We start from the raw sequence: 24,295 nt of genomic DNA on the forward strand, positions 1-24,295 counted from the left end.
CTCTCAACACAGTGTACCGGAGCAAACTTCTGGGTTCCAAACCTCTGAAGCTGATAGCCTGAGTGAAACGTATCTCCCATCTAATACTTTGCCAGTGACTTTGTCACAATATGCAATTACATGCATGAGATGCCCATGTTATACCAGCTGTACATATATAATTTTATACATAAATTACCCAGGTGATAACGCATGTATATATATATATATATATATATATATATATATATATATATATATATATATATATAACAAAAACCAGCACCAAAAGAAAACAAAGGGTGCAAAAAATCCTTCCAGGTGTATACCAAACCTCACGCTATTATCCAGAAAGATGAAGGCAGCACTCCAATAGAAAAAATAAATGTGGTTTATTGGCCCATGTGCGACGTTTCAGTCCAGGATGTGGACCTTTCTCAAGGAGTGCTGCCTTCATTTTTCTGGATTATATATATATATATATATATATATATATATATATATATATATATATATATATATATATATATATATATATATAATAGAAAAAGTTGAAACAGCACTACTTCTTTACACAGGGTTAATTATATACATAGGATACCCAGGTCATACCTGCTGTATACACTGTGTTCCAAATTATTATGCAAATTGGATTTAAGTGTCATAAAGATTTAATTGTTTTGTTTTTCAAATAAACTCGTGGATGGTATTGTGTCTCAGGGCTCAATGGATCACTGAAATCAATCTTAAACACATGTGATAATTGGTTTTCCAGGTGATTGTAATTAAAGGAAAACTACTTAAAAATTATGTTCCACATTATTAAGCAGGTCACAGTTTTCAAGTAACATGGGAAAGAAAAAGGATCTCTCTGCTGCTGAAAAGCATCAAATAGTGCAATGCCTTGGTGAAGGGATGAAAACATTAGAAATTTTCCAAAAACATAAGCGTGATCATCGTACTGTTAAGAGATTTGTGGCTGTATCTGAGCACAAATGTGTTTGTGCTGATAAAGGCATAATGAGGAAGATTTCTGCCAGGCAAGTTCATCGGATTAAGAGAGCAGCTGCTAAAAAGCCATTACAAAGCAGCAAACAGATATTTGAAGCTGCTGGTGCCTCTGGAGTCCCTCGAACCTCAAGGTGTAGGCTCCTTCCAAGGCTTGCTGTGGTGCATAAACCTACTATTCGGCCACCCTTAAACAGTGTTCACAAGCAGAAATGGTTGTATTGGGCCCACACATACATGAAGACTAATTTCCAAACAGTCTTGTTTACTGATAAGTGTTGAGCAACCCTGGATGGTCCAGATGGATGGAGTAGTGGATGGTTGGTCGATGGCCACCATGTCCCAACAAGGCTGCAACGTCAGCGAGGAGGTGGAGGAGTCATGTTTTGGGCCAGAATCATGGGAAACAGCTGGTAAGGCCCTTTAAGGTTCCTGAAGGTGTGAAAATGACCTCTGCAAAGTATATAGAGTTTCTGACTGACAACTTTCTTCTATGGTCTAAAAAGCAGAAACGTGCTTTCAGGAGGAAAATCATCTTCATGCTGACAATGCCCCATCTCATGCTGCAAAGAATACCTCTGAGTCATTGGCTGCTATGGACATAAAAGGAGATAAACTCATGGTGTAGCGACCATCTTCCCCTGACCTCAACCCTAAAGAGAACCTTTAGAGGATTATCAAGCAAAAGATCTGAGGGTGGGAGGCAGTTCACATCCAAACAGCAGCTCTGGGAGGCTATTCCAACTTCATGCAAAGAAATACAAGCAGAAACTCTCCAAAAACTCACAAGTTCAATGGATGCAAGAATTGTGAAGGTGACATCAAAGAAGGGTCCTATGTTAACATATAACTTGGCCTGTTGGGATGTTTTGGCGTTAAATAGCTTTTTTGTTCAGTGAATGTGACCTCCTAATGCTGCAAATTCCACAAATGAGCATTTTCAGTTCTTTAAAACATAACAAATGTTTAGAAATTCTACTGTGCATAATAATTTGGAACAGTGCATTTTGAGTTTTTGTTCATTTTGGAGATTATACTGTTATCATTGGGTGGTTTCTTCAATAAAATTCGATGCATAATCTAACGGGTGATGACTTTTATTAGACTGTCATTTGCACCAACCATTTAGGAAAATCTGATAAAAATGTAATTTGCATAATAATTTGGAACATAGTGTATATACAATTATATACAGGAGATGCCCAGGTTATACCTGCTGTAAATCAAACCATAGATGTGCATAAATAAGTTACGTGTAATAATGAAAAATGACACAGGGAAAAAGTATTGAACACGCTTAATAACGTGTATTTAATACTTTGTACAAAAGCCTTTGTTGGTGGTGACAGCTTCAAGACACCTCCTGTATGGAGAAACTAGTCACATACATTGCGCATGTGTGATTTTGGCCCATTCTTCCACACAAACTCTCTTCACATCCTGAAGGTCCCGTGGGCTCTTTCTATGGACTCTGAGCTTTAGTTCCTTCCCATAAATTTTTGATAGGATTCAGGTCTGGTGATTGGCTGAGCTATTCTTGCAGCTTTATTTTCTTTCTCTGAAACTAATCAAGAGTTTTCATGGTGTGTGTTTGGGATCATTGTTTTGCTTAAATATCCACTCTTGTTCAATCTTCATCATCCAGGTAGATGGCAGCAGATTTCTTTCAAGAATGTCTCTGTACATTTGTCCATTCATCCTTCCTTCAATTATATGAAGTTTGCCAGTGCCTTATGCTGAAAACCAGCCCCACACCATGATGTCCCCACCTCCAAACTTCACAGTTAGTATGGTGTTTTGGGGGTGATATGCAGTGCCTTTTGGCCTTCAAACAAGATGTGTATTATGATATCCAGAGTTCAATTTTGGTCACATCTGACCAGACTATATTCTTCCAGTATTTCACAGGCTTGTCTAAATGTTGTTGTGCAAACTTTGTGTCACTGGTTTACCGTGACAGATAAGAGCTAGAAGACCACAGCGTCTGATTTTCCTACTCCTGCGATAATTATGAGCACTTCACCTTCATATTAAACGGTGCAGGTTTCTTTTAGCAGTGCAGGGGTTAATCTGCTCAGTTGAGAGCTCCTGGAAGCTTTCCTGCATTTAGGCTCAGTATTCACTGTTAGCACTCCCATATAATCTGGGCACTGGCTAGCTCTCATTGTCAGAGCTAGCTTATGCTGCATGGCTGGAGATTGTTGGTGGTTATTTAAGAAGGCGTTGGATTTATCTGTGACTGTTGCTAGGTTTTGAGTGTGTGATGTAATGTCCCTTCTCCTACTTTGGTTTTCCCCACACTCCCCAGTGCATTCCTCTGTTATATGTTTGTGTGTATTTGTATGATTGGTATTTTCCTTTATCCCTGTTCGTATTACATTGTTAGTCTGGTTGGTGTATTACGGTACACTACTAGCGTTAGGGACAGGGAAGGAGCCTCGGGACACCCAACAACAGAGTCATGAAACTTTAAAAGCGCTTGATCATGCTTTTTGTTGAGCAATGGAGTCCTGCGTGGTGAGAGGGCATACAGGTCATGGAGGTTAAGTGCATTATTTGTTTTAAACAATTGTACCTGCTGATTCCAGGCTTTTCTGTAGCTCTTCACAGGTGGTCCTTGGCTTTTCACTTCACGGTTTGAAATCTTGTGGGGATCACCTAGTCATGTCCGATTTATGGTGAAATTATGTTTTTTCCACTTTCAGATTCTGGCCCCAACAGTGCTCAGTGGAACCTTCAGTAGTTTAGAAATTCTTTTGTAACCAGTGCCATCAGTATGTTTTGCAACAAGAAAGTTCCGATGGTCTTGAGACAGCTCACTGGTTTCATGAGATATTTCTTGTGTGGCACCTTGGTAAGGAGACACCTTTTTATAGACATCGTTGGAACTAGCTGATATTATTTTTCACTAAGGGCTGGATTGCTTTTTGATAGATTTCAGCTGGTGTCATGATTTTCCATGGCTTTTTGCACCTCTTTTTCTTCATGTGTTCAGTACTTTTTCCTGGTGTCATTTCTCATTATTAGACATAACTTTATTTTAATTTATGGACATCTATGGTTTGATTTATTTGCTGCTGTGGATTAAATGGGTAGCTACTGGCATCTGATGATGTTATGTCAATACCACCTTTAGAAATATACGGTATTTACTTAGAAATTTGGTGATGTGTTCAATACTTATTTCACCCACTGTATATAATTGTATGCAGAAAATGCCCAGGTTATACCAGCTGTGCATTATTATTATTATTTATTTATATAGCACCATTAATTCCATGGTGCTGTACATGAGACGGGGTTACATCAAAATACAAATATCACTTACAGTAAACAAAACTAACAATGACAGGCTGATACAGAGGGGAGATGACCCTGCCCTTGCGGGCTTACATTCTACAGGATTGTGGGGAAGGAGACAGTAGGTCGGGGGTTGCAGTAGTTCCGATGGTGTTGAGGTGGTCATGTGGGCATTACAGGTTGTAAGCTTCTTTGAAAAGATGGGTTTTCAGGTTCCGTTTGAAGGATCCAAATGTGGTGAATAACTGGACGTGTTGGAGCACAGAATTCCAGATGATGGGGGATATTCGTCAGAAGTCTTGGATGCGATAGAGTGAGGAGCGAATAAGCGTGGCGAAGAGAAGGTGGTCTTGGGAGGACCGGAGATTACGTGAGGGAAGATATTGAGAGATTAGTATGGAAATATATGGAGGAGAAAGGTTATGGATGGCTTCGTAGGTCAGTGTTAGTAGTTGAAACTGGATACGCTGGGAAATTGGGAGCCAGTGAAGGGATTTGCAAAGAGGGGAAGCAGGAATGTAGCAAGGAGAGAGATTAATTAGTCGGACAGCAGAATTAAGAATGGACTGGAGGGGTGCTAGAGTGTTCGAGGGTAGGCCATAAAGGAGGATGTTGTGGCAGTTGAGGCAAGAGATGATTAGGGCATGCACAAGCATTTTGGTAGAGTGAGGGTTGAGGAAAGGACGGATTCTGGAAATATTTTTGAGCTGGTGGCGAGAGCTTGGATGTGCAGTGTAACGGGGCCTACCGTGCTGGAGTACCTCTTTAGTACCGCCCTGTGTTTCAGGAGGTCCACTCTGCTTTAGCTGGTATCTGAATGAAGGACGCTGGCTGGAATTCCTTCTTTACATGGGCGCATATAAAATATCACTGCTTCTCCACGTATGTCCAGTGTGACAACTCTTTACTCACCGGACACAGAATATACACTCACCGGCCACTTTATTAGGTACACCTGTCCAACTTCTTGTTAACACTTAATTTCTAATCAGCCAATCACATGGCGGCAACTCAGTGCATTTAGGCATGTAGACATGGTCAAGACAATCTCCTGCAGTTCAAACCGAGCATCAGTATGGGGAAGAAAGGTGATTTGAGTGCCTTTGAACGTGGCATGGTTGTTGGTGCCAGAAGGGCTGGTCTGAGTATTTCAGAAACTGCTGATCTACTGGGATTTTCACGCACAACCATCTCTAGAGTTTACAGAGAATGGTCCGAAAAAGAAAAAAAATCCAGTGAGCGGCAGTTCTGTGGGCGGAAATGCCTTGTTGATGCCAGAGGTCAGAGGAGAATGGGCAGACTGGTTCGAGCTGATAGAAAGGCAACAGTGACTCAAATCGCCACCCGTTACAACCAAGGTAGGCCTAAGAGCATCTCTGAACGCACAGTGCGTCGAACTTTGAGGCAGATGGGCTACAGCAGCAGAAGACCACACCGGGTACCACTCCTTTCAGCTAAGAACAGGAAACTGAGGCTACAATTTGTACAAGCTCATCAAAATTGTACAGTAGAAGATTGGAAAAACGTTGCTTGGTCTGATGAGTATCGATTACTGCTGCGATATTCGGATGGTAGGGTCAGAATTTGGCGTAAACAACATGAAAGCATGGATCCATCCTGCCTTGTATGGAGCATCTTTGGGATGTGCAGCCGAAGAATCTGCGGCAACTGTGTGATGCCATCATGTCAATATGGACCAAAATCTCTGAGGAATGCTTCCAGCACCTTGTTGAATCTATGCCACGAAGAATTGAGGCAGTTCTGAAGGCAAAAGGGGGTCCAACCCGTTACTAGCATGGTGTACCTAATAAAGTGGCCGGTGAGTGTATATCACAACAGATACAGAGGGCAGGCCAATTCCAAAGTGGCAGGCCAGACATACATTACAATAGCCGCAGGTGGCCGGAGCCTGCCGATATTTACTGTGGGAATTACAAAGGTGGGAGAGGTCAGAAGGGGGATATCTTGTACCCTCTGCCCAGGGGCGCAGCCTGTGGGCTGATGCATTAGGGACATGAATCTCACATGGAACCTATTATACATACATATGACTGCACAACATATTCTGGGTGCTGGGGGGTTCTGTAACACGCAGTTTAAAGGACAGGGCAGAGTCAAGGGTTACTCCGAGGCAGCAGATTACCGTGACGGGGGAAAGTGTGAATTCATTTATTGTGATCAGGTAGGGAAGGTGTGCGAGATGGAGGAAAGATCATTAGTTCAGATATGTCCACATTGAGTTTGAGGAAGCGAGAGGAGAAGAAGGAGGATATGGCTGATGGACACTCTGGGATTCTGGACAGCAGAGAGGTGACATCTGGGCCAGAGAGGTAGATCTGAGTGTCATCAGCATATAGATGGTACTGGAAGCCATAGGCCTTTATGAGTTGTCCCAGGCTAAGGGTATAGATTGAGAAGAGAAGAGGTTCTATGACAGAGCCACATAAATAATTATACAGTCATGGCCAAAAGTATTGACACCCCTGCAATTCTGTCAGATAATACTCAGTTTCTTCCTGAAAATGATTGCAAACACAAATTCTTTGGTATTATTATCTTCATTTAATTTGTCTTAAATGAAAAAACACAAAAGAGAATGAAGCAAAAAGCAAAACATTGATAATTTCAAACAAAACTCCAAAAATGAGCCAGACAAAAGTATTGGCACCCTCAGCCTAATACTTGGTTGCACAACCTTTAGCCAAAATAACTGCGACCAACCACTTCCGGTAACCATCAATGAGTTTCTTACAATGCTCTGCTGGAATTTTAGACCATTCTTCTCTGGCAAACTGCTCCAGGTCCCTGATATTTGAAGGGTGCCTTCTCCAAACTGCCATTTTTAGATCTCTCCACAGGTGTTCTATGGGATTCAGGTCTGGACTCATTGCTGGCCACCTTAGAAGTCTCCAGTGCTTTCTCTCAAACCATTTTCTAGTGCTTTTTGAAGTGTGTTTTGGGTCATTGTCCTGCTGGAAGACCCATGACCTCTGAGGGAGACCCAGCTTTCTCACACTGGGCCCTACATTATGCTGCAAAATTTGTTGGTAGTCTTCAGACTTCATAATGCCATGCACACAGTCAAGCAGTCCAGTGCCAGAGGCAGCAAAGCAGCCCCAAAACATCAGGGAACCTCCGCCATGTTTGACTGTAGGGACCGTGTTCTTTTCTTTGAATGCCTCTTTTTTTCTCATGTAAACTCTATGTTGATGCCTTTTGCCCAAAAAGCTCTACTTTTGTCTCTTCTGACCAGAGAACATTCTTCCAAAACGTTTTAGGCTTTTTCAGTTAAGTTTTGGCAAACTCCAGCCTGGCTTTTTTATGTCTCGGGGTAAGAAGTGGGGTCTTCCTGGGTCTCCTACCATACAGTCCACTTTCATTCAGACGCCGACGGATAGTACGGGTTGACACTGTTGTACCCTCGGACTGCAGGGCAGTTTGAACTTGTTTGGATGTTAGTCGAGATTCTTTATCCAGCATCCGCACAATCTTGTGTTGAAATCTCTTGTCAATTTTTCTTTTCCGTCCACATCTAGGGAGGTTAGCCACAGTGCCATGGGCTTTAAACTTATTGATGACACTGCGCACGGTAGACACAGGAACATTCACGTCTTTGGAGATGGACTTGTAGCCTTGAGATTGCTCATGCTTCCTCACAATTTGGTTTCTCAAGTCCTCAGACAGTTCTTTGGTCTTCTTTCTTTTCTCCATGCTCAATGTGGCACACACAAGGACACAGGACAGAGGTTGAGTCAATTTTAATCCATGTCAACTGGCTGCAAGTGTGATTTAGTTATTGTCAACATCTGTTAGGTGCCACAGGTAAGTTACAGGTGCTGTTAATTACACAAATTAGAGAAGCATCACATGATCACATGATTTTTCGAATAGTGCCAATACTTTTGTCCACCCCTTTTTTATGTTTGGTGTGGAATTATATCCAATTTGGCTTTAGGACAATTCTTTTTGTGTTTTTTCATTTAAGACAAATTAAATGAAGATAATAATACCAAAGAATTTGTGTTTGCAATCATTTTCAGGAAGAAACTGAGTATAATCTGACAGAATTGGGGGTGTCAATACTTTTGGCCATGACTGTATACAGGAGATGCTGTCATGGGTGTGTCAGAGGCTGCAGACCGTCGCTCTGCATCTGATTGCAGAAGGTCTCAGCAGTTTGCTTTGCAGACTTCTTCCTGGAACTTCTGATTCGGGCGTCGTGGGTCCCTGGCTGGTGGTCTATACTGGGTAAATATGTTCCCTTTACTTGCTTTTTTCTAATGTTGTTATTATATCCTCTGATGCTTCGACTTACAATGATTCTGAACCCTTAAAAATGTTACCATTTGTTGATACTTATACTTATTCCTAGCTGGTACTTTGCACTTTATTTGTATATAAACTATTATTTTATCATATATATGCACTGGCTTTGGGTTCATTGTCATTGACGGCTGTGGTATCAGGTGTATTATTAATGTTTTATATATAAGTCCTTTGAATATGTGATTACTTTGCTGTCATTATGATGATGCTGATATTGTGAAGGTTACTCCATATTGACTGTTACCACTTTTTCCAGCCATACCTTGTGGTTTTTCTGTATTTTTTGGTTCCCCTTGGTTATATATGGTATTTATTTGATTGATTTTATTGGTGTTATAATAAAATTTATATATTTTATTACTTTTTCGCTTAGTGCTTTTTCTTTGGTGTATTTAGAATTGCAGGGGTGTCAATACTTTTGGCCATGACTGTATACAGGAGATGCTGTCATGGGTGTGTCAGAGGCTGCAGACCGTCGCTCTGCATCTGATTGCAGAAGGTCTCAGCAGTTTGCTTTGCAGACTTCTTCCTGGGACTTCTGATTCTAGAACCAGCTGTATGTCTATAATTATATACAGGAGATGCCCAGGTTATACCAGCTGTACATATATAATTATATACAGGAGATGTCCAGGTTAAACTAGCTGTACATATATAATTATATACAGGAGATGTCCAGGTTATACCAGCTGTACGTCTATAATTATATACAGGAGATGCCCAGGTTATACCAGCTGTACGTCTATAATTATATACAGGAGATGTCCAGGTTATACGAGCTGTACATATATAATTATATACAGGAGATGCCCAGGTTATACCAGCTGTACATATATAATTATATACAGGAGATGTCCAGGTTATAGCAGCTATACATATATAATTATATACAGGAGATGTCCAGGTTATACGAGCTGTACATATATAATTATATACAGGAGACGCTCAGGTTATACCAGCTGTACATATAACCTGGGCATCTCCTGTATATAATTATATATGTACAGCTGGTATAACCTGGACATCTCCTGTATATAATTATATATGTATAGCTGCTATAACCTGGACATCTCCTGTATATAATTATATATGTACAGCTGGTATAACCTGGGCATCTCCTGTATATAATTATATATGTACAGCTGGTATAACCTGGGCATCTCCTGTATATAATTATATATGTACAGCTGGTATAACCTGAGCGTCTCCTGTATATAATTATATATGTACAGCTCGTATAACCTGGACATCTCCTGTATATAATTATATATGTATAGCTGCTATAACCTGGACATCTCCTGTATATAATTATATACAGTGGGGCAAAAAAGTATTTAGTCAGTCAGCAATAGTGCAAGTTCCACCACTTAAAAAGATGAGAGGCGTCTGTAATTTACATCATAGGTAGACCTCAACTATGGGAGACAAACTGAGGAAAAAAAATCCAGAAAATCACTTTGTCTGTTTTTTTATCATTTTATTTGCATATTATGGTTGAAAATAAGTATTTGGTCAGAAACAAACAATCAAGATTTCTGGCTCTCACAGACCTGTAACTTCTTCTTTAAGAGTCTCCTCTTTCCTCCACTCATTACCTGTAGTAATGGCACCTGTTTAAACTTGTTATCAGTATAAAAAGACACCTGTGCACACCCTCAAACAGTCTGACTCCAAACTCCACTATGGTGAAGACCAAAGAGCTGTCAAAGGACACCAGAAACAAAATTGTAGCCCTGCACCAGGCTGGGAAGACTGAATCTGCAATAGCCAACCAGCTTGGAGTGAAGAAATCAACAGTGGGAGCAATAATTAGAAAATGGAAGACATTCAAGACCACTGATAATCTCCCTCGATCTGGGGCTCCACGCAAAATCCCACCCCGTGGGGTCAGAATGATCACAAGAACGGTGAGCAAAAATCCCAGAACCACGCGGGGGGACCTAGTGAATGAACTGCAGAGAGCTGGGACCAATGTAACAAGGCCTACCATAAGTAACACACTACGCCACCATGGACTCAGATCCTGCAGTGCCAGACGTGTCCCACTGCTTAAGCCAGTACATGTCCGGGCCCGTCTGAAGTTTGCTAGAGAGCATTTGGATGATCCAGAGGAGTTTTGGGAGAATGTCCTATGGTCTGATGAAACCAAACTGGAACTGTTTGGTAGAAACACAACTTGTCGTGTTTGGAGGAAAAAGAATACTGAGTTGCATCCATCAAACACCATACCTACTGTAAAGCATGGTGGTGGAAACATCATGCTTTGGGGCTGTTTCTCTGCAAAGGGGCCAGGACGACTGATCCGGGTACATGAAAGAATGAATGGGGCCATGTATCGTGAGATTTTGAGTGCAAACCTCCTTCCATCAGCAAGGGCATTGAAGATGAAACGTGGCTGGGTCTTTCAACATGACAATGATCCAAAGCACACCGCCAGGGCAACGAAGGAGTGGCTTCGTAAGAAGCATTTCAAGGTCCTGGAGTGGCCTAGCCAGTCTCCAGATCTCAACCCTATAGAAAACCTTTGGAGGGAGTTGAAAGTCCGTGTTGCCAAGCGAAAAGCCAAAAACATCACTGCTCTAGAGGAGATCTGCATGGAGGAATGGGCCAACATACCAACAACAGTGTGTGGCAACCTTGTGAAGACTTACAGAAAACGTTTGACCTCTGTCATTGCCAACAAAGGATGTATTACAAAGTATTGAGATGAAATTTTGTTTCTGACCAAATACTTATTTGCCACCATAATATGCAAAGAAAATGATAAAAAAACAGACAATGTGATTTTCTGGATTTTTTTTTCTCAGTTTGTCTCCCATAGTTGAGGTCTACCTATGATGTAAATTACAGACGCCTCTCATCTTTTTAAGTGGTGGAACTTGCACTATTGCTGACTGACTAAATACTTTTTTGCCCCACTGTATGTACAGCTGCTATAACCTGGGCATCTCCTGTATATAATTATATATGTACAGCTGCTATAACCTGGGCATCTCCTGTATATAATTATATATGTACAGCTTGTATAACCTGGACATCTCCTGTATATAATTATATATGTACAGCTCGTATAACCTGGACATCTCCTGTATATAATTATATACCAGCTGTACATATAAAATTATATAAAGGAGACGCTCAGGTTATACCAGCTGTACATATATAATTATATACAGGAGATGCCCAGGTTATACCAGCTGTACATACAGTATATAATTATATACAGGAGATGTCCAGGTTATACGAGCTGTACATATATAATTATATACAGGAGATGCTCAGGTTATACCAGCTGTACATATATAATTGTATACCGGGGATGCCCAGGTTATACCAGCTGTACATACTGTATGTACGTGGGCCTGCTCGGACTGTGCAGTCTCCGGAATGACAGCTGTGTTTACAGATGTGATCATGTGACTTCCTCTTCACATTTGCACAGTGTGGACTGGCAGGGCGCTGCTGAGTGCAGTCATGGCAAGGCCTTGTGTACCCGCAGCTGTGTATCCAGCACAAAACATAGTCCTGAGTCATGTATTCAAACCCTGCATTGTATATCAGCGCCACTGACTTGTATATTCACAGTGGTGCCCATACCGGTATACAGTCTGAAATATCCCTGTAGGTCACCAGTGCAAATGTCCACAGATCCCAATCTGCAACGTAATAGTGATTATGCGCTGCTGCATCTAATCCCATCATGTGTGATACTGTTGGCTGAACTGTGTATCCAATCCTATAACATGTGATACAATTTCCTGGCATTACAGCACTACGTCACTCTCGCAGTCATGTCAGTGTATTTCACATTATGGGACATTAGTGGGGTAATGATAATAATCCATATATAATATATAATATGTACATGCTAGAGCTGTAGTGACAGATTCCGCAGACCGATCGCCTCCCCCGCTCCGCATCTCCCAGGCTCTGGCACATTCATGTGTTATGTATTATTGCTGTATCTTGCGCTTATCCTTGTGCAGTTTAGGGTGAATCTGGGCATTTTCCTTTTTTTTGTAATTAAGTGGGATTTGGATGGCAGTGGATTTATGGAGGAGGCATCTTCTCCCTGTTATCAGCTGAGGGCAGATCCAATAACAAGTTAGGTGCACAGATGGTGACTATGAGGAACCAAAAATAAAGCTGGCCATACACATTAGATGGCTGTCAGCCGATCTACCATCCAGCGGCCATCTCCAGTGACTCGCTCATGTACAGGAGCACTTGGCCATGGATTCTCTGACAAAGCCACTGACTGACACACCGGCCAGTGACTTATCTCCGGGAAACAATGCGATCAGCGCTCCGCAATCAGACATGTGCAGTAGCCATCCCCTTCAACCACCAGTCAGCTGGCGCCCCATAGACATGACCGCCAGACGAGCAAGTGTGTGGGAGACTGTAAAGACATTAACGGTCATGTGTGAGAGGAGAGGTGCTGTGACATTGAAAGGGAACCTGTCAGCAGGATTGTGCACAGTAACCTACACACAGTCAGGTCGGCGCCATCATACTGATTACAATGATACCTGGGTTGATTAACTCCATCTTGTGGTTGTCCTTTAGTCTTTATTTTCAGTTTGTAGTTAATGATATGCTCGTGCTCTGGGGCGGCCTGTGGGGGGTCTTCATGTGGTGCTCTGATTAGGCACTCATAATGCAGACTGCTGACCGGTCACTGATCCCTCACTGACCTGCCCCCTAGTTTACATAATGAATATATGTACATACTTAAGAAACTGCTGCAGCATAATCGCATGTTTACTGTCCTAGTAATTACTGTCCTTCATGTTATTGATCAAGTACAAAAAAAAATCAATTTAAAAAATGGCGCCCGCGCAGTAGCAGCTATCGGTGTGTATAGAGATCCGATAGCTGCTATTGCGCAGGCGCCAGCAGCAGCGCCATCATGGAGGACATTTTTTTTCTTCTCCAGGAAGAAGGCGCCGCCAGTGCCTGCGCAACAGCAGCTATCGGATCTCTATACACACCGGTAGCTGCTACTGCGCGGGCGCCATTTTTTAAATTGATTTTTTTTTGTACTTGATCAAGAACATGAAGGACAGTAATTACTAGGACAGTAAACATGCGATTATGCTGCAGCGCAGGGGCCACGGCCGCCACCTCCCTGCAGAAGGGTTTTTGTTTTTTTCTTCAGTATGTACTATCATTATGTTAACTAGGGGGCAGGTCAGTGAGGGATCAGTGACCTGTCAGCAGTCTGCATTATGAATAGCTAATCCGAGCCCCACATGAAGACCCCCCACAGGCCGCCCCCCGGAGCACGAGCATATCATTAACTGAAAACTGAAAATAAAGATTACACAGCCACAAGACTGTTTTCATGAACCAAGGTATCATTGTAATCTGTATAACGTCGCCGACCTGACACTGTCTGTAGGTTACTGTGCACAATCCTGCTGACAGGTTCCCTTTAATAATCTAACACTCAGTGGTGTAAAAATCTGTATACAGGGAGCTCCCCCTAGTGATGGCTGCAGACGGCATCTTATGTATCACTGTATACAGGGAGCTCCCTCTAGTGGTGGCTGTAGACAGAATCTTATGTGTCTCTGTATACAGGGAGCTCCCCCTAGTGGTGGCTGCAGACAGAATCTTATCATGTATCTCTGTATACAGGGAGCTCCCCCTAGCGGTGGCTGAAGACAGAATCTTATCATGTATCTCTGTATACAGGGAGCTCCCCCTAGTGGTGGCTGCAGACAGAATCTTATCATGTATCTCTGTATACATGGAGCTCCCTCTAGTGGTGGCTGCAGACATAATCTTACTAATTATCTCTATATACAGGGAGCTCCCTCTAGTGGTGGCTGCAGACAGAATCTTACTAATTATCTCTGTATACAGGGAGCTCCCCCTAGTGGTGGCTGCAGACAGAATCTTACTAATTATCTCTATATACAGGGAGCTCCCTCTAGTGGTGGCTGCAGACAGAATCTTACTAATTATCTCTGTATACAGGAAGCTCCCCTTAGTGGTGGCTGCAGACAATCTTATCAGGTATCTCTGTATACAGGGAGCTCCCCCTAGTGGTGGCTGCAGACAGGATCTTATGTATGTCTGTATACAGGGGGCTCCCCCTAGTGGTGACTACGGGTAGAATGTTATCAGGTATTTCTATGGCTATGTGACGGGAAGCTGGGATTTTACAGCTTTGTATCATAGCTAATAAGAAATTTAAGTAGAAAACGAAGACTGCGCCTCAAACGTTGGTGAAAAATCAGTTCCTTTATTCTGCCCTCTGTGGCGACGTTTCGATCTACAGATCATGTAGATCGAAATTTTGCTACAGAGGGCAGAATAAAGGAACTGCGATTTTTCACCAACGTTTGAGGTGCCGTCTTCATTTTCTACTTAAATGTTTGGATGTTTTCCGAAAAGGGCTCGAATTGACGTGCGCCTCTTTTGTGGGTAAACGTTAACCCTGTATTTGCTATGAGGTGCTGTGAATTGTTTATTCTTTGAGCTAATAAGATCTATCATATAATGACCAAATAATTATCACTGAATTTAGATGTATGTAGATAAGTAAATGCTTTGATGTTATACCTCGGTCTGTCTTTTTGCTGCTTATCTTCTGTACTAACATCCTCGCTGCAGGTGTGTAATATATATAGCTCTTTCTTGATGATAGTTCCTCTTGCGTTATCTGATCTCTTTACATTGATGAAATATTGAATGAAAAGATACAAGGATAAAGATAATGGACTTCACTGTGATTTATGGAATTGAGGAATTTCTAGTGACAGTTAATTTCCTGACTTCGTCCATTTAAAGGGATACTAACCCCAAATAGGTGATATTTTGTAGATAGGAACCGTGAAGGTAGATGTATCCTTCATTGACAATCCTCTTCAGCTGTCTGCTGTGTTGCAGGCGGTGAAGCTTTATGAATGGAGATGTATGTTTTTGTATGGCCTTATATTATGTAGTGAGCCTGTCACTGGGGCCATATTGGGGTCCCCAATACCCCCATCTGCAAGCTCTGAGTCCATGAATGTATTGGTGCTCTGTGAGATAATGGGTGTAATCCTCCTTCATCTTCATCCTGCAGGTATAAAGGCTTTATCAAAGACTGTCCTAGTGGTCAGCTGGACGCTGCCGGCTTCCAGAAGATTTACAAACAGTTCTTCCCGTTTGGAGACCCCACAAAATTCGCCACTTTTGTCTTCAATGTTTTTGATGAGAACAAAGTAAGTTCCCAGTCATCTAACACCTAAAGAGAAGACAATGGATATGTAGTCCTCCCCGCCAGTTCTCCTATGATCACGTGCTACCAGATCCAGTTCTTGATTTTATTGAGGCTCTGCTAGTTTTGAACTTACCTGATACAGTCATTACTGTGACTCCGGCATCAGTAGAGTTGACGTGGGGATGATGCCAGTTGTAGTGTTTTACTTCTGGACTAATTTGTATGTAACATTTATTATGGATTGTAACAACAAGTTTATTATTGCAGGATGGGAAGATCGAATTTGCAGAATTTATCCAGGCCTTGTCGGTGACTTCACGTGGCACGCTGGATGAGAAGCTGAGATGTGAGTGATCTCCGGACATGTATGGGATGTCATTGCATTATAGTACAGTCATGGCCAAAAGTGTTGGCACCCTTGAAATTGTTCCAGAAAATGAAGTATTTCTCCCAGAAAATTATTGCCATTACACTTTTTGTAATACACACATATATTTCCTTTGTGTGTATTGGAACAACACAAAAAAAAAGAGAAAAAAAAGGCAAATTGGACATTATTTCACACAAAACACCCAAAACGGGCGGGACAAAATTGTTGGCACCCTGAACTTAATATTTAATTGCATGCCCTTTGGAATAAATAACTGCAATCAATCGCTTCCTATAACCATCAATCAATAAGCTTCTTCCACCTCTCAGCAGGAATTTTGGACCACTCTTCTTTTGTAAACTGCTCCAGGTCTCTCATATGTGAAGGAGCCTTCTCACAACAGCAATTTTAAGATCTCTCCACAGGTATTAAATGGGATTTAGGTCCAGACCCATTGCTGGTCAGTTCAGAACTCACCAGCACTTTGTTTCCATCCATTTCTGGGTGCTTCTTGAAGTATGTTTGGGGTCATTGTCCTGCTGGAAGGCCCATGACCTAGGACGCAAACCCAGCTTTCTGACAATGGGCAGTACCATTGCGACCCAAAATCCTTTGGTGATCTTCAGATTTCATAACGCCTTGCACTCAGTCAAGGAACTTAGTGCCAGAGACAGAAAAGCAACCCCAAAACATCTTTGAACTTCCACTATATTTGACTTGACTGTATGTACAGTGTTCTTTTCTATGTAGGCCTCATGGTGTTTTCGGTAAACAGTAGAATGATGTGCTTTACCAAAAAGCTCTATCTTTGTATCATCAGTCCACAAGATGCTTTCTCAGAAGGATTTTGGCTTACGTACAACGTACATTTTGGTATACTGCAGCCTAGCTTTCTTAGGTCTCTGTGTCAGCAGTGGTGTCATCCTGGGTCTCTTGCCATAGCGTTTCATTTAATTCAAAGGCCAATGGATAGTTCACACTGACACCGATGCACCCTGAACCTGCAGGACAGCTTGAATTTCTTTGGAACTTGATTGCATTGCAACCTTTCATCAATTTTTCTCTGCTGTCCACATCCAGAGAGATTAGTTACAGTGCCAGGGGTTGTAAACTTCTTGATATGTTGCACACTGTGGACGAAGAAACATCAAGATCTCTGGAGATGCATTTTTAACCTTGAGATTGTTGATATTGTTAGCAATTTTGGATCTTAAGTCCTCACACAGTTCTCTTCTCCTCTTTCTGTTCTGCATACTTAATGAGGCACACACAAATAATGCAAAGATTAAATAAACTTCTCCCCTTTTATCTGGCTTCAGGTGTGATTTTCATATCTCCCACACCTGTTTCTTGCCACAGGTGAGTTTGAACAAGCATCACATGCTTGAAACAAAAGTTGGTTGCTCACAATTTTTGGAAAAGTGGCAACAATTTTGTCCAGTCCATTTTTGGGGTTGTGTGTGAAATTATGTCCAATATACCTTTTCTTCTATTTTTTGTACTGTTCCAATACACACAGAGGGAATACACAGGTGTATAAAAAAAGTGTACGTGTAATAATTTTCTGGGAGAAATAGTTAATTTTCTGGAATAGTTTCAAGGGCGCCAACACTTTAGGCATTGAGTGTATTTCACTGCATTAGCATGTGATGTCAGTGCATTATAGTAATATGTCAGTGCATTAGCATGTGAGGAATTTTTCAGGTGCCAGCCACCAATACGGCCAAGGCTCTAGTCACATCTGACTCAGGGTTTCCATCATGAATTAAAAAAAACAAATTATAGTAAATTTATCTTTGAAGCCCCGCCCCTCCTGCTAAGCCACACTCACAAGAGTGATAAAAGCGTCTGTGATAACGTCGTGTCTGCACATGTCTGACTGTTCCGCTTCTCAGATGACTGATCTCCCAGGTCCATGATTCTCTTTCTCTAGGGGCTTTCAAACTCTACGATCTGGATAACGACGGCTACATCACACGGAACGAGATGCTGGACATAGTGGATGCCATCTACCAGATGGTGGTAAGATTCGCAGACCCTGACCCTGCCGTGCTCCCCCGTACACATATCGGCGGGGCCCCCCATACACATATCGGCGGATTGCCTTCCTGCATTACTCTGCATGCTTGCTATTGTCCCCAGCGCTGGACACGACCTGATACTTGTCACCCACCATGTCGGTTACTTCTTACTATATAATTGTCACAGACTGTATGTAAAGGGGGACTGCAGGGGTCGATGACGCAGTACTTTATAGGGGAAAGAATGCCTCCTTAGAGGGGGGTTTACATTAATACGTCTGATCCTTGCAGGGGAACACAGTGGAGCTTCCTGAGGAGGAGAACACCCCAGAGAAGAGGGTAGACCGGATCTTTGCGATGATGGACAAGGTGAGAGAAGCAAAGGAGAGAGTTCTTTAACACATTTCTACGCTCCTTAATGGAGCTTGCGGAAATCCCATCCAACCCCCCACTTCAAATAAATGAGAAATCTGCCTTCCATCAGGAGCCGATATTAACCCTTGTTGCACTTTCTTTCCAGAACTCAGATGGTAAGCTTACCCTGCAGGAGTTTCAGGAAGGATCAAAGGCAGACCCCTCAATTGTGCAAGCGCTATCACTATACGACGGGCTGGTATAGGGACCGCCAACCACCACTGTGTGTAAGTCATTTATTATAGCTGGTGCCTGGGATTGGGAGAATCCAGATTATCATCCACTAATGGGAAGATCTGGTTGGACTTTCACTGTTATTCTACCTCTTGTAGGACTATAAGTTCCAGAAACTCCTTCCAACACCATCACTGGTGCCCTTCTGCAGTGCAGGGGAAGGTGTTTGCATTGAGGAACTCTGGTGTCACTTGCAATGCACTTCTGGTAATGGGGCGAGTATAGGATGTGTGGGGGCTACTGTGGACCCTCGTGTCACATTATAGGAGCACTGATCCTATAATATGATCCCACAGACATCCACTTCCAAATCTGCAGCAAATCTGCATCAACCGTGTAGATTCTGCACCAGAAATTCTCATGTTAGATCTCAGGGAATGGGGTCCTGCTCTTATAATGCAGATTTCTGGCCATGCTACTGACTACAGCATGCTGCACAAAGCAGCCCAGGAGTTGTCAGGTCTCCTCCGGTATCGGTGCAGTCCCCATCTTCTCTGCTGATAAACACTAACAGGGGCCTCCCTTGGGAATCATCAGCCGCCCGGCCTATGAGCTGTCCTACATAGCACTGTGTGAAATCCCAAGGAAAAGATTGTGCTGGTGACAGCCGCAAGTGACTGTAACCAGAGGAAACCATCGAAAACAGAGAGGAAGACTCAGTATAACCATAGCATGACCACAAGGGGGCGCTGCAGAGACATAACACAAAGTACCATAATAAGTTACAGTGGGTACAGAAAGTATTCAGACCCGTTTGCAAAAATTTCTACATTTCTGTTTTTTTTTCAGTCAAGATGGGGTGCAGAGTGAACATTAACCCCTTCATGACCCAGCCTATTTTGGCCTTAATGACCTTGCCATTTTTTGCAATTCTGACCAGTGTCCCTTTATGAGGTAATAACTCAGGAACGCTTCAACGGATCCTTGCGGTTCTGAGATTGTTTTTTCGTGACATATTGGGCTTCATGTTAGTGGTAAATTTAGGTCAATAATTTCTGAGTTTATTTGTGAAAAAAACGGAAATTTGGCGAAAATTTTGAAAATTTCGCAATTTTCACATTTTGAATTTTTATTCTGTTAAACCAGAGAGTTATGTGACACAAAATAGTTAATAAATAACATTTCCCACATGTCTAATTTACATCAGCACAATTTTGGAAAGAAATTTTTTTTTTGCTAGGAAGTTATAAGGGTTAAAATTTGACCAGTGATTTCTCATTTTTACAACAAAATTTACAAAACCATTTTTTTTAGGGACCACCTCACATTTGAAGTCAGTTTGAGGGTTCTATATGGCTGAAAATACCCAAAAGTGACACCATTCTAAAAACTGCACCCCTCAAGGTGCTCAAAACCACATTCAAGAAGTTTATTAACCCTTCAGGTGTTTCACAACAGCAGAAGCAACATGGAAGGAAAAAGTGAACATTTAACTTTTTAGTCACAAAAATGATCTTTTAGCAACAATTTTTTTATTTTCCCAAGGGTAAAAGGAGAAACTGGACCACAAAAGTTGTTGTCCAATTTGTCCTGAGTACGTTGATACCTCATATGTGGGGGTAAACCACTGTTTGTGGGCACGGCAGGGCTCGGAAGCGAAGGAGCGCCATTTGACTTTTTCAATGAAAAATTGGCTCCAATCTTTAGCGGACACCATGTCGCGTTTGGAGAGCCCCCGTGTGCCTAAACATTGGAGCTCCCCCACAAGTGACCCCATTTTGGAAACTAGACGCCCCAAGGAACTTATCTAGATGCATAGTGAGCACTTTAATCCCCCAGGTGCTTCACAAATTGATCCGTAAAAATGAAAAAGTACTTTTTTTTCACAAAAATTTTTTTTAGCCTCAATTTTTTCATTTTCACATGGGCAACAGGATAAAATGGATCCTAAAATTTGTTGGGCAATTTCTCCTGAGTACGCCGATACCTCATATGTGGGGGTAAACCACTGTTTGGGTGCACGGCAAGGCTCGGAAGGGAAGGCGCGCCATTTGACTTTTTGAATGAAAAATTATCTCCATCGTTAGCGGACACCATGTCGCGTTTGGAGAGACCCTGTGTGCCTAAACATTGAAGCTCCCCCACATGTGACCCCATTTTGGAAACTAGACCCCCCAAGGAACTTATCTAGATGCATAGTGAGCACTTTAAACTCTCAGGTGCTTCACAAATTGATCCGTAAAAAATGAAAAAGTACTTTTTTTTCACAAAAAAATTTTTTTAGCCTCAATTTTTTCATTTTCACATGGGCAACAGGATAAAATGGATCCTAAAATTTGTTGGGCAATTTCTCTTGAGTACGCCGATACCTCATATGTGGGGGTAAACCACTGTTTGGGTGCACGGCAAGGCTTGGAAGGGAAGGCGCGCCATTTGACTTTTTCAATGGAAAATTAGCTCCAATCGTTAGTGGACACCATGTTGCGTTCGGAGAGCCCCTGTGTGCCTAAACATTAGAGCTCCCCTACAAGTGACCCCATTTTGGAAACTAGACCCCCCAAGGAACTAATCTAGATGTATAGTGAGCACTTAAAACCCCCAGGTGCTTCACAGAAGTTTATAACGCAGAGCCATGAAAATAAAAAAATATTTTTCTTTCCTCAAAAATGATTTTTAGCCCGGAGTTTTTTATTTTCCCAAGGATAATAGGAGAAATTGGACCCCAAATGTTGTTGTCCAGTTTGTCCTGAGTACGATGATACCCCATATGTGGGGGTAAACCACTGTTTGGGCGCACGGCAGGGCTCGGAAGGGAAGGCACGCCATTTGGCTTTTTGAATGGAAAATTAGCTCCAATCATTAGCGGACACCATGTCGCGTTTGGAGAGCCCCTGTGTGCCTAAACATTGGAGCTCCCACACAAGTGACCCCATTTTGGAAACTAGACCTCCCAAGGAACTAATCTAGATGTGTGGTGAGCACTTTGAACCCTCAAGTGCTTCACAGAAGTTTATAACGCAGAGCCATGAAAATATAAAATTATTTTTCTTTCCTCAAAAATGATTTTTTAACCCACAATTTTTTATTTTCCCAAGGGTAACAGGAGAAATTGGACCCCAAAAGTTGTTGTGCAGTTTCTCCTGAGTACGCTGATACCCCATATGTGGGGGTAAACCACTGTTTTGGCACACGTCGGGGAGCGGAAGGGAAGTAGTGACGTTTTGAAATGCAGACTTTAATGGAATGCTCTGCGGGCGTCACGTTGCGTTTGCAGAGCCCCTGATGTGCCTAAACAGTAGGAACTCCCCACAATTGACCCCACTTTGGAAACTAGACCCCCAAGGGAACTTATCTAGATGTGTGGTGAGCACTTTGAACCCCCAAGTGCTTCACAGAAGTTTATAACGCAGAGACGTGAAAATAAAAAATGTGTTTTCTTTCCTCAAAAATATTTTTTTAGCCCAGAATTTTTTAATTTTCCCAAGGGTAACAGGAAAAATTTGACCCCAAAAGTTGTTGTCCAGTTTCTCCTGAGTACGCTGATACCCCATATGTGGGGGTAAACCACTGTTTGGGCACATGGCGGGGCTCGGAAGGGAAGTAGTGACGATTTGGAATGCAGACTGATGGAATGGTCTGCGGGAATCATGTTATGTTTGCAGAGCCCCTGATGTGCCTAAACAGTAGAAACCCCCCACAAGTGACCCCATTTTGGAAACTAGACCCCCCAAGGAACTTATCTAGATGTGTGGTGAGCACGTTCAACCCCCAAGTGCTTCACAGAAGTTTACAACGCAGAGCCGTGAAAATAAAAAATCATTTTTCTTTCCTCAAAAAAGATGTTTTAGCAAGCAATTGTTTATTTTCACAAGGGTAACAGGAGAAATTGGACCCCAATATTTGTTGCCCAGTTTGTTGTGAGTACGCTGGTACCCCATATGTGGGGGTAAACCACTGTTTGGGCGCACGTCAGGGCTCGGAAGGGAAGTAGTGACATTTGAAATGCAGACTTTGATGGAATGGTCTGCGGGCGTCACGTTGCATTTGCAGAGCCCCTGATGTGCCTAAACAGTAGAAACACCCCACAAGTGACCCCATTTTGGAAACTAGACCCCAAAAGGATCTTATCTAGATGTGTGGTGAGCACTTTCAACCCCAAAGTGTTTCACATAAGTTTATAACGTAGAGCCGTGAAAATAAAAAAGAATTGTTCTTTCCTCAAAATTATGTTTTAGCAAGTATTTTTTTATTTTTGCAAGGGTAACAGGAGAAATTGGACCCCAATAGTTGTTGCCCAGTTTGTCCTGAGTACGCTGGTATCCCATATGTGGGGGTAAACCACTGTTTGGGCGCACGTCGGGGCTTGGCCGCGCTTAGTAACCCGATGTTTACCGTGGTTACCAGCGTAAAAGTAAAAAAAAAAAAACGTACATACTCACATTTTGGTGTCCTTCAGGTCCCTTGCCGTCTGCTTCCCGCTCTGACTGAGTGCCGCCGTACAGTGAGAGCAGAGCGCAGCGATGACGTCACTGCTGTGCTGTGCTCTCACTTTCCGGCCGGCAGACAGTCAGAGCGGGAAGCAGACGGCAAGGGACCTGAAGGACACCGAAATGTGAGTATGTACGTTTTTGTTTTTTTTTTTACTTTTACGCTGGTAACCACGGTAAACATCGAGTTACTAAGCGCGGCCCTGCGCTTAGTAACCCGATGTTTACCCTGGTTACAAGTGAACGCATCGCTGGATAGCTGTCACACACAACGATCCAGCGATGACAGCGGGAGATCCAGCGACGAAAGAAAGTTCCAAACGATCTGCTACGACGTACGATTCTCAGCAGGGTCCCTGATCGCTGCTGCGTGTCAGACACAGCGATATCGTATGGATATCCCTGGAACGTCACAGATCGTACCGTCGTAGCGATCAAAGTGCCACTGTGAGACGGTACCCTAACTCTAATTCCAACCCTAACCCTAAGGCTATGTGCCCACTTTGCGGATTCGTGTGAGATTTTTCCGCACCATTTTTGAAAAATCCGCAGGTAAAAGGCACTGCGTTTTACCTACGGATTTACAGCGGATTTCCAGTGTTTTTTTGTGCGGATTTCACCTGCGGATTCCTATTGAGGAACAGGTGTAAAACGCTGCGGAATCCGCACAAAATTGACATGCTGCGGAAAATACACAGCGTTTCCGCACGGTATTTTCCGCACCATGGGCACAGCAGATTTGGTTTTCCATAGGTGTACATGGTACTGTAAACCTGATGGAAAACTGCTACGAATTCGCAGCGGCCAATCCGCGGCGGATCCGCGGCAATCCGCTGCGGATTCGCAGCCAAATCCGCACTGTGTGCACATGCCCTAACCCTACCCCTAACCCTACCCCTAATTCTAACCCTAATTCTAACCCTAGTTCTAACCCTAACCCTAGCAGAAAAAAAAAAAAAATATTTTATTTATTTTTATTATTGTCCCTATGGGGGTGATA

The 24,295-nt window shown here is 42.6% G+C and overlaps 1 protein-coding gene across 1 annotated transcript in view; it reads left to right on the plus strand.

Moving 5' to 3' along the window:
• NCS1 (neuronal calcium sensor 1) overlaps positions 1 to 24,295 on the plus strand; it is a 156,258-nt gene that overhangs the window by 126,439 nt on the left and 5,524 nt on the right. The window contains exons 3-7 of the mRNA XM_077284765.1: positions 15,692 to 15,830; positions 16,097 to 16,175; positions 18,133 to 18,221; positions 18,512 to 18,589; positions 18,741 to 18,861. Coding sequence (XP_077140880.1) covers positions 15,692 to 15,830; positions 16,097 to 16,175; positions 18,133 to 18,221; positions 18,512 to 18,589; positions 18,741 to 18,839 — 484 coding nt within the window. The 3' untranslated portion in view covers positions 18,840 to 18,861. The remainder of the gene's footprint in view (positions 1 to 15,691; positions 15,831 to 16,096; positions 16,176 to 18,132; positions 18,222 to 18,511; positions 18,590 to 18,740; positions 18,862 to 24,295) is intronic.

Source organism: Ranitomeya variabilis, chromosome 2 (genome assembly GCF_051348905.1).
Source record: "Ranitomeya variabilis isolate aRanVar5 chromosome 2, aRanVar5.hap1, whole genome shotgun sequence".
In the NCBI taxonomy this organism is placed as follows: Eukaryota; Metazoa; Chordata; class Amphibia; order Anura; family Dendrobatidae; genus Ranitomeya; species Ranitomeya variabilis.